The sequence below is a fragment of the Quercus robur genome, chromosome 12 (assembly GCF_932294415.1).
Source record: "Quercus robur chromosome 12, dhQueRobu3.1, whole genome shotgun sequence".
Lineage (NCBI taxonomy): Eukaryota > Viridiplantae > Streptophyta > Magnoliopsida > Fagales > Fagaceae > Quercus > Quercus robur.
The window spans coordinates 39200463-39211218 of record NC_065545.1 but is presented as its reverse complement, the minus strand read 5'-3'; the positions used below and the strand labels follow the sequence as shown (position 1 = coordinate 39211218).

Sequence of the window (10756 nt, the reverse complement as noted above, 5' to 3'; positions counted from 1 at the left end):
CGAGCAATGAATACAAAGAAATTTGTGGTTTGATATATATATATATATTCTATTTTTTCATCAATTGACTAATATTAAGAATTTAATTAAAACCTTTAAATGAAAATTAAGAGATAATTATATGGGTTAAAACTTGGGGTCTTATTTTACTTGAGAGCCTTAGGCTATTGTCTCAGTTGTGGATAATTATAGAATATTTAAGGAATACCGTAAATGTATACTCTTTCTTACATACATAATAGTGAGTTTTAATAATTATATTTAGAATGAAACTCACAATTCATATCATATAAAAGAGAGGAATATGCATTTACAGTACTCTTCAGAAAATTTATAACTTTTCGTGTCTAATGGGTGATCTGCCTTGCTAGCTAGCTTTCGATCTACTATTATTCGTAATAATGAAGCACCTTAGATCTATGGGCAAAAGGGAGTCGAGGGTAGTGGTGCAGTTGCTCACGGTGACCCCACCAAAACCGATTCAACCTTCTACAAAGTCTGCTTTATAACGGTAAGATTCCTTCCTTCCTCAACACAGCAAATAACACTATTCCTCCTCCTCCAATTATTACCCATTAAAAATATCATCCGCTTCTTTTATATGTAGTCAACACGGACATACATAAACAAAACCAAAACAAAAATCCTTCTACCCATGGTCTTAAATACAAAAGAAGTTATGTATCCCAACACTCCCTAGTCAGTCTTCAATTTGTTAATTAAATTAGATTAGATTTTACACTTCCTTCTCAAGCTTCGTTTTCAATATATCTCTTGAGCAATTAAAAATGAAAGTTAATGTGGAAGAAAATAAAGATTAAAGGATGTACAGTTTCTTAATAAAAATCAAAAGAATTAATGTATAAAACTTTTTAAAAATTTTGTGCATATTGTCGTATTTTTCATTAGTTTAAAATTAATTTATTTTCTCATTTTAATCTAGGTGATCAAATAGCCTATTTGAATTTCGAATATCAAAATTAATCTTTTAAATGAATAGATTAACAAATATTTATTAATTATTTCTGTTTATATTAATTATTTTTATAAAATATATACTTATAATTAGCTATAAGAATAAAGGGGAAAGTGTGTATAATACTGATTATAGTTTATATTCACATAATATTTTTACACGAACTGATTAATCTACACTAAACACAGAAAACAAATTATAGTTTACGATCGCATTAAATTTTGTATGTCAATTAATAAATTCTATTTAGTTATTTGTTTTGCTATTTATTACTTAACCCTTTTAGAATTAATTTTGTTTTCAATCTTCTATTTTAATCTTACCTGAATAAATCCTAACTTCACGGCTACTTTGATCTTTTGATAGGTTCTCTAGTGTTACTTCCGCCAAATAATACCAGTAGGACAAGATGGTAAACAGAGTTATTATGCTGTACCCAAAACTGATCAAACCCATCACCCATGTCTTTTTTGGGAGTTGCAGTGTTTTTTGGTTAAAACAATCTAAATGTGATGGTTTTGGAATGGTGCAATATTGTAGCTTTTGAAGATTGAAGAATCAAACTGTTCAAATTGTAGATTCCAATGAACCTAATTGAGGTTTTTGTAGTTCTCGCTTGAAAAATAAAATTTGGATGGCAATGAAAATAAAATTATCTTAAACTGTTGTTACTTGTATAGGAGATAAGTAATAAAAACAAAACAAAAAAATCGTTAAAGAAAATATTCTATCACAAAAATTTTCCAAAAAGATTAAAAAGGAAAAGCAAAATTGGGTTGTCTAAGTTTACTTTGATATAGAGGACAGCATACACACACAGTACTAGTGAGTGTAACAAGTCTTGAGTGAGTTTCTTCATGCGGAATGTGTGTGCATACTGGGCCATATTATGTGGACAGCCATTTACTCTTTGGCATGTGCTTCAACAGCTCTTTGCCCGTAAATGAGCTTTTGGAACTCTATTCTACTCCTATATATATCAACCTTCCCATGGATTTTAAGCTAAGGTTGTGGCATTCTAACACATATTACCATGGCTACATGCAAAGTTGTTAGTGTTTTCCTCTTTCTGTTACTGGCTTTAGGCATTTGTTCTGCAACTAGAGCCTTACTTGAAAATGTTTCTGGAGGTTATGGTGAAGTTGTAGGGGAGCATGGCGTTGTTGGCTATGGAAGTGGTGGTGGTGGTGGTGGTAGTGGAGTGGGCTATGGAGCTGTTGGGGGACATGGCAGAGGATATGGTGGTGGTGGAGCTAGTTATGGTGCAGGAGGGGCTGGACATGGAAGTGGTGGTGGTGAAGGAGGAGGTGCTGGATATGAAGCTGGTGGTGAACATGGAGCAGGATATGGTGGTGGTTATGGTGCCAGAGGAGAGCATGGGGCTAGCTATGGAGGGGGAGTTCGTGGCGGGAGTAGTGGCCGCGGTGGTGCAGGCTATGATGCTAGTGGAGCACATGTTGCTGGTTCTGGCAATCATGGAGGAGGCGATAGAGGTTTAGATAAAGGCGCTCACTGCAATACTGATAAAGGTTGTATTGGTCCTGTAAATGGTGACAGATATGGTACTAAAGTTGAACATGGCTGCGGTGACGGTGGTTGTCATGGTAGTAATAATAGTGGCAGCTATGGTTCCGAAGGGGAACATGGAGCAAGATATGGAGGAGGTGGTGGGAGTGGCGAAGGTGGCTATATCCCTTGAAAATACAACCATATGACACTCCCTCTAACCGAAACTTCTTGCCCATGATACTCAAGAATACGGTTAATTTTGGAAGAAGGGAGCTTATGACTTCTTCCTTTTTTTAATGAATAAGAGGAAGTTTATAAAGTTATATAATTAAGTATTGATATATGCTATATGGATGTCAAGTTGGTAAGTTGTTATTAACAAATAAAAAAATAATGTAAGTGGGTCAAAAAAATAATTAATAAAAACTTTTCATATCAACCGTCGTAAAAAAATTATAAGAAAATTGTTGTGTTTATGGTACTATTCTGTTTAATATCCTATTCTTGATTATCTTGTCACTTAATTATATGGTTTATGATATTCAAATTATTAGAATTCTAAGATAATTCTCATTCCTAAATGGGTTTGGCTACAATTTACAGAGTTACGTCGTCACGTGCATGAAAATAATATAACTGGCTCATTGACATGGAATAACGTAATGTTTTGATCAAATCAAACTCAAAAAAGTGTAATCGCTTCAGAATTTTCATAATTTTGTGGTTTGTGACTCCATTGGCTCCTAGCTAACGTTTTCACTGATTAATTAACTAATAATGATGGGCTTTGCTCTACATTGTGTAATTAGTGCTAAATGAAAAAATTATTATTTTTATCACAAGATGTTAAAATTATTACCAATTTTATTATAAAATGTTTACAAACCAACATAATAACGATGTGAATTTTTCCTGTCAAAAACACAAAAAAAAAAAAAAAAAAAAATGATATGATTTATTGATTTGTGTCTTGATATTTTGCGCCACATAGAATAAAGGTCGTGCTGGGCACGTAATACTCCAAAGTGGAAAACTTTGGTTAGCAAACCTTAAAGCTAATTAATATGGAAAATGCTAAAATCACAAAAATATTTACAAATTACTGATATGGTAAATGATTATTGGTTAATAAAAAATTTATATTAATAATGGGCCCAGATGAAAAACCAATATAAATTTGCCACATCAATAATTATAAAAATATTATAAAATAATTTATTACTGTAACATTATTCAGTTAATATATACATATAGATATACACATATATGAGGTGTTTTGGTCACTCTTTAGTGCTGAGGCTTTTCTCTCTTTAATAGAGAATGCCGCAACTTGGGTTAATAGAATAGATTTTCTCTATCCTTTGTTTTTTAAGAGTGCAATGTCATGGCATTGTTTTAGAGAAATTCAAGTTTCTCGTTGGATGTATTTTGGCTTTGGAATTTGTGAGCTTTTGGGTATTGCCGTTGTAATCCTCTTATTTTCTATGTGAAACTTTCTCCTCAACACAGCTCGTGGATGTAGATCTAAGTCTAAATTACATAAATCTTTGTATTTCTTGTGTGATTGTATTTTTTATTATTATTTCTATTTCTATTTTGCATAAACTCTATTATTTGGTGACACACATAACAAATAAGTGTCATTTGCATAAACCCACTATCATTTTTACATAGAGTTGCCACTTATTTTTAATTAAATAGAAAAATAAGAAACCATATGAAAAATACATCATTTTTATTGATATATTTGAATGTACATCATATGAAAAATAACTAGAACATTACATGACTTTGGTCCTAAATACAATCTAAGAAAATCACATGACTTTTATCCTAGTTACAATCTAGAAAATGAAAATTGCATTGAAAGCATTAATCTATAATCACTTGATCTATGTTCAAAGGCTAAGTTACAAGATAAGAAGGTGTTAGCCACCCATATTGCCTGACGAAATAGTCTTCTAGACTAAGGTGGCCAATGATCATGTTACATCATCCAAGCAAATAACATTTTATAGCATCAAGGAGCATATTATCCAAGATTGAAATGAGTGATTGTGTGTGCATGGTGAAAAACCCTAGTTTAACCATACCATCACATTTGAAAGGATTAAAAATTAAAGCATGGTGATTTTTGCTAGGTGCAATCCCTAATTCTAAGCATGTGATCATAGTTCTTGAATTAGATGCATGGTGTTCATCCTTGTTATTAATATCGTATCGTTTCAGCCAAAATGGTTAGAAAATCTCGTATCGATATGCAAACTAGAATGAGAGCCCACCATGTTCCACCTCGGATAATATTTCAGCCTATTTCAATGTGTTTAGGACATTCTAGGTTGTTTTGATTAATTCCAACCAAAATCTAATTTTTGACCGATATGAAATTTTTGGTCTTTTTTGTTCCTGTGATAGAAAATAGAGAGCTAGATGAGAGAGATAAAATGAAAGAAATTGTTGACAAAATAAAAATATGAGCTCACCTGGAATAGTTAACTGAAGGAAAGGGAAAAAAAAAGGGTGGGAAGTTGCAGTGACTAGTGAGGAAAATAAATGAAAACAAATAAACTGAAGAAAAAAAAAAAGGAAAACAAGTAAAGATGCGGTGGAGTTTGAACATTGGAAAGGGAAGCATATAAATAAAAGAGTGAAGATATATAAGGCTAGTAGTACATGGGGGAGAGTGACGTGATGTTGGCAGATGAGGGGAGTAAAAATGAAGAGAAAAAGAAAAAGAAAAAATATTTTAAATATGTATTGGTCTAGGATTATAGGTTATATTTAAATAAAATTTCAGAAATTTACATGTATTTTTTTTTAAGCGTAGTTGCTATTTTATATTTATAATTATGTATAGTTTGATTTGTGATGTATTTTGGTTCTTATTTTTGGTTTACTATTGAATTATTGAATGTGGTATAAAATTATGTGGGTTATATAGGTTTAAGTTATGTCTATCTGGTCAGGTTGTCAAGGGAGGAGCTCGAATCCTTTTTGGTGCAGTGTTGGCTCATCTGGAACCAAAGAAACTCTGTTTTACATGAAGGCACATTACAGGATCCTTCTAGGCTTATTCAGTGTGCGGCGAACCTGTTGGACGAGTTTAACGAGGTGCAAGGGCAGCTGGCTATCTCCTCTCTTGTCTGTCCAGTGCAGCAGTGGGAGCCACCTGTGGGTTTGTCTTATAAGGTTAATGTGGACGCGGCACTATTCGCAAATATAAGAGCCTCGAGATTTGGGGTGGTGGTGTGCAACGAGAGGGCGGAAGTCATGGCGGCTCTAACAACCAGAGGACCACCGGTACAAGATAGTGAGGAAGCGGAAGTCCTTGCTTGCCGAAGAGCATTGGAGTTCGCAGTCGATGCCGGCTTCATGGACGTGGTGCTGGAAGGAGACAACCTGTGCGTGATGAAGTCTATATCAACTGGAAGTGCAAACAGATCACGGTTGGGCCACATTTATGAAGATATTCAGTGTCTTGCTACAAATTTAAGGAGTTTCTCTGTCAACTTTGTTAAGTGCAGTGCAAATATTGTTGCCCACACACTAGGCCGTTTTGCTAGGAACGTTGATGATGAACTGGTTTGGCTGGAGGAGTCTCCTCCTCCAGCTCTTGAAGTACAGACTCCTCCAGCTCTTGAAGCCCTGTACTTTGATTCTCTACGTTTTAATCAATGAATGATATTGCATTTTATGTCTGTCTAGTATATCTTCTCAACCAAAAAAACAAAAAAACAAAAAAGTTATGTCTGGTATAACGTTAATATTTTACTATTTAAATGCAAACTCTGATAAATCCATCATTAGATTATATTTTCTTCAAATATCCTTTATGTTCACAAATTTTCAAGATAATCAAAGATCAATAACTATGTCTGTAAGGAGTGGGTTTAAGCGCTCCTTCTATTGGATGAAAGGTCTCAAGCCCAACTGACCCAATACAATGAATTTTTAGAAAATTGGTTTAAGAACTAGGTCTTAGTCTGAACCACAATCACTAGACACGGTTAGGTGGGGGTTGAGCAATAAGGAAATGGGTTAAAGTATGGAATTTTGTCCTCGGGGGTTTCGTCCGAGAAACTTAGTATTCTTCTTCTTCTACTTTCAGTGCTAGGTTACAGTGGTTTTCAAGACCATGTAGATTGCCACAATTTTCTCCTTTTTCTCTCCTCCTACTCTTTTTTCCCGATCCCCATTCTTAGAGGGTCTCTCACATTATATACTTCTTTTCAGTCGATCTTAACCCTCCACCTGTTAATTGTGCAGGTCATTACTCGAGTGCTCGTCCTATCAACCACCTTCCCAAACCCTTTGTGAGTTGCGGCAACCAAGACCGCACTGTTCAGGGGTCCTTTCCTCATTAATGCGGCCAGAACATTATTTGGGCACATTTAATGTGAAGGTGACAGCTTCTCCTTGAACTGCTCCTACACCATACCCCCGTGTGTGTCCTACTGTACTCGTCCTTTCTTCTGGGAGCGCTCTGGAAGGTTGCCTTTAATGGCGTGCCGTTCTTTCCTTCTGGATTCTGGAATGCCGAGGACAGGATCGTCCTCGACAACATCTCTAGGCCATTTGGACTTTCATTATACGTCCTCGGACATTCTTCTCTCCTCGGCGCGGGCCTTGGGCCCAATACAAAGTAGGCCGAGGTCGCTAAGTTCTTTGGCCCCACAATGTCATTAATCAATGTTTAACTTTTAAATTTTTGTAGTTTAAAATTATGTATAAAATATGATTTTATGGATCCAATTGTAGATAACATCTGATTGACATGAAATTTAACATGCATATTAAAAACATATAGGACATATAATCCAATGGTAGGATTTTCAAAATATAAGTTTAATAACAAGTTATTGGATGGTGTAACATTACTTAGAGTATTTTAAGTTACACCAAGTGGCTATATAAATTTAAGCCACGTATACATTTAAAAATATTGAATAGTTGTGTTTTTTCATCTTGCTGGTTAAGTTTCGATATCTACTCATTGTTTCACATAAAATGTATATTAAAAAAAAAAACTACCATTGAGAAGAAAAGCATTGGTAAGGCGTATGAAAGAAAATGAGAAATTTGAGAAGAAAAGCATCCATAAGGTGTTTAAAGAAATCGTTCAGTGTTATTATTGCTACCTATAGACATCTTATTTTGTACCATTTACAACCTAAGCTCCCATTCTCCAATAACTACCTCACTCGAAGGCCCAAGGTTAATTTAGGGTCCAATCTTGTAAATTTTGACTTGGAGGATAATTTTTGGTAAAGAAATGCATAAGGAAAACCCTAAATATGCATATACATACACGCATGAGGCACATTAGGACCCACAACAAGGCGGACTCATGAGGGGTTTAAGAGAGACCTACAAATTTAATTGGCGAGTGAGTTAAAGAGCTCTTTACACCTTAATGAACACATACAAATGCAATTTTATTAGAGGTCTATTCAGTTTTTTTTTTTCCCCTGTATTGATAATTTTCTAATTATATTATTGCTTTTCTGCCTTCTACAAATAAATTTCTAAAATCTTATTGTGGGGCCAGGGAACTTATGATCCATCCCACACTCTACTAGGGCTCAGGGCCCATGCCGAGGAGGGTATTTGCCGAGGACGAATAGAGCAAGGCCGAAATGCCGGGGGCACAGCCGAGGACGACCTTGTCCTCGGCACTCCAAGACTTCAAAGGGAAGAGCAACATCTCGTTGAAGGCTGCCCCCAAAAAGTCCCCTGAAGGAGAGGCGAGTAGAATGAGACCCACGTGGGGGTACGGTGTGAAACTGGTTCAAGGTAAATACGTCCCCTCTGCATTAAATGCACCTGCCAACGTCCTAACCGTATTAATGAGAAAAGACGCCTGAACAGGGTGACTTCAATCATCGCAACTAACAAAAAGTAAGGGGAGGCAGCTGATGGGACGGGTACTGAAGTAGGCACTTATCCGATCAACAAGTAGAGGGCTAAGATCAACCAAGAAGGGCTATATAATGTGAAGGTTGATGCGCCAAAAAGAGGAGGCTAGGAAAAAAGGCCAAAAACCAGAGCCTCCCAGACCGCCTCCGGGAGAAAGACTCCTCAAGCGAACACGGTTTAATACTGTATGAATACCTCGACTAACCCCCGTCCGGTGACCAAGGCCTAGCCTTTCAAACCCACGCTCTACAAATGATATTGTTTGGGCCATCTTTACGTACGAGCCCAATATTATCTTGGGGTCGTTACGAATCGTGTCCCTACAATTGGCGCCGTCTGTGGGGAAGGGCTTGTGTCTTGGCACAGGTGGTGGGTTGAGACAATCCTCCACATCATTTCCAACAGCCGGTTGTAGTGTTCTAGCGTAAAGTTCCACTAGGGACTACGTTTCTTCACTAGGGGCTGCGCTACGTAGCGTCAACAGCACGGATGGTTCTAGGGGCTTGGCCGAGGAGCTAATCCCCCTAAACCAAGGTCCCACGCCATAGTCGAGGGGTTAATTCCCCCAACTACTTAAAAATCAAGTTTTAGACAGAACCAAGGTATTGCATGGTCCTCGGACTTAAGCCTATGGGGAAACCAACTACTTAAAAATCAAGTTTTGGACAAAACCAAGGTATTGCATGGTCCTCGGACTCAAACCTATGGGGAAACCAACTACTTAAAAATCAAGTTTTGGACAGAACCAAGGTATTGCATGGTCCTCGGACTGCATGGTCCTCGGACTCAAACCTTTGGGGAAACCAACTACTTAAAAATCAAGTTTTGGACAGAACTAAGGTATTGCATGGTCCTCGGATTCAAACCTATGGGAAAACCAACTACTTAAAAAAATTTGGACACCAAGTTGGTCCTAATGGCACATATGACATTTCAGGTGATGCCTACATCTCCATTGAAGGAGGTTCAAACATGAGTTCAAGGCTCTATAAGTGCGGGTAAGCTAACATTCCGAAACATGATTCTAAATATAACGCATGCACAACCATTCATACATGTTAAGATAATTAGTTCAAAAATCATAAACAATAGCAAGTATCGATGAGGGCAACTAACAAGTAACCAAAAGGAAAAAGGAAGAAAAGAATTTCATATATGTGTTCAACAGGTTCAAACTACCAGCAGACTACAAAGTTTTCAAAATAAAAAAGAAACTAGTTAATCATTAAACTAAAAACAAATACGGAGGCTGGCCGGGGTTTCTACTTCTTCAATTCTGTGTCGGCCACATCCTGGGAAGGCAGAACAGGACCAGCTTCGACGCCTTAGAGGACAGTACCTTCTGAGGAAGACTGAGCAGGGTCGATGTTGGTACTCTTGGGGACCACAGCAAGGGGAATTGCCTGCAGGGGTTGGGCAAGTATGACTGGCTCTTCGGCATCAGGGATCTGAGCGCTGACCATCGGCTCGGCATCCTCTTTGGGTACCTCGGGATCTATACGTTCAGGTGCTTCTATCACCTCATGGAGCTCTCCCCCTTTAAGCGGCTCGCCAAGAGGGATGCCAACCTGTGCAGCTTCTGACTGAATGACCCCTCCCTCGTGTTGATCGCTCACAGCCTCGAAGCTGGTGGAGGCAGCCTCACGGATGGCTGTAGGGTAAAATATGTTCTCCGCTTTCCACAAATTAGACGAAGCATCCACCCCAACTCGCTTCAAGGCCTCTTCCCAAACCTGGGAGCAGTATAGCCTGCAAACTCCGGGAATTTGGGCTTTAAGGGAGGCTTGGGTTTCAGCTACCCCCGCGTTGTAACCCTCATCCTCGGCCGTTTCCTTGGCAGCCTCAGCCTCGTTTCTGGCAAACTCAGCCTCCCGTTTGGCCCTCATGGCTTCGTCCCGGGCATACTCCGCCACACCTTTATCATTCTCTGCCAAGATCAGTCTTTTCTTTAAATCACTGATCTGTTCCTTGGCTATTCGCAACTAATCCTCGGTTTCGAGTAGACGTCTTGTCTGTTCCTCAGCCTGTTTTTGGGCGCCATCTAAACCCGCCGAGGCGCTATCCCTATCTCGGATAGCTTCCTTTAAGGCATCCTTGGCCTTAGCGAGGTTGTCCTCGGAAGTTTTGAGAGTCCGCGTGGCCTCTAGGCGCTTGGAGCGTTCATTCTCGACCGCCTTACTCTGCTTGTTCACTTCCTCCTCCATCCTATAGGTGGCCTGGAGAGCCTGTCAAGTGAGATTAATACATCGTGAGTGACAGACTGGGGGCAAGAGTTAATAAAGTTCTAGGTTTCAAGAGCCTTACCATACCCAAGTACCTCTTCGTACTGAGGAAAACCTCCTGCATCCTCGTTTT

At 38.1% G+C, this 10756-nt stretch overlaps 1 protein-coding gene across 1 annotated transcript; it reads left to right on the top strand.

Moving 5' to 3' along the window:
- Window positions 1–1998: 1998 nt before the first annotated feature.
- On the top strand, window positions 1999–2883 carry LOC126709466 (glycine-rich cell wall structural protein 1.8-like). Its single transcript, XM_050409715.1, has one exon. It carries the CDS (start codon window positions 2010–2012, stop codon window positions 2673–2675), a length of 666 nt encoding a protein of 221 aa, XP_050265672.1. The 5' UTR covers window positions 1999–2009; the 3' UTR covers window positions 2676–2883.
- Window positions 2884–10756: the final 7873 nt, after the last annotated feature.

Coding starts and splice junctions, on each gene's coding strand:
- LOC126709466 (XM_050409715.1), top strand. CDS start 2,010: ATGGCTACATGCAAAGTTGTTAGTGTTTTCCTCTTTCTGTTACTGGCT.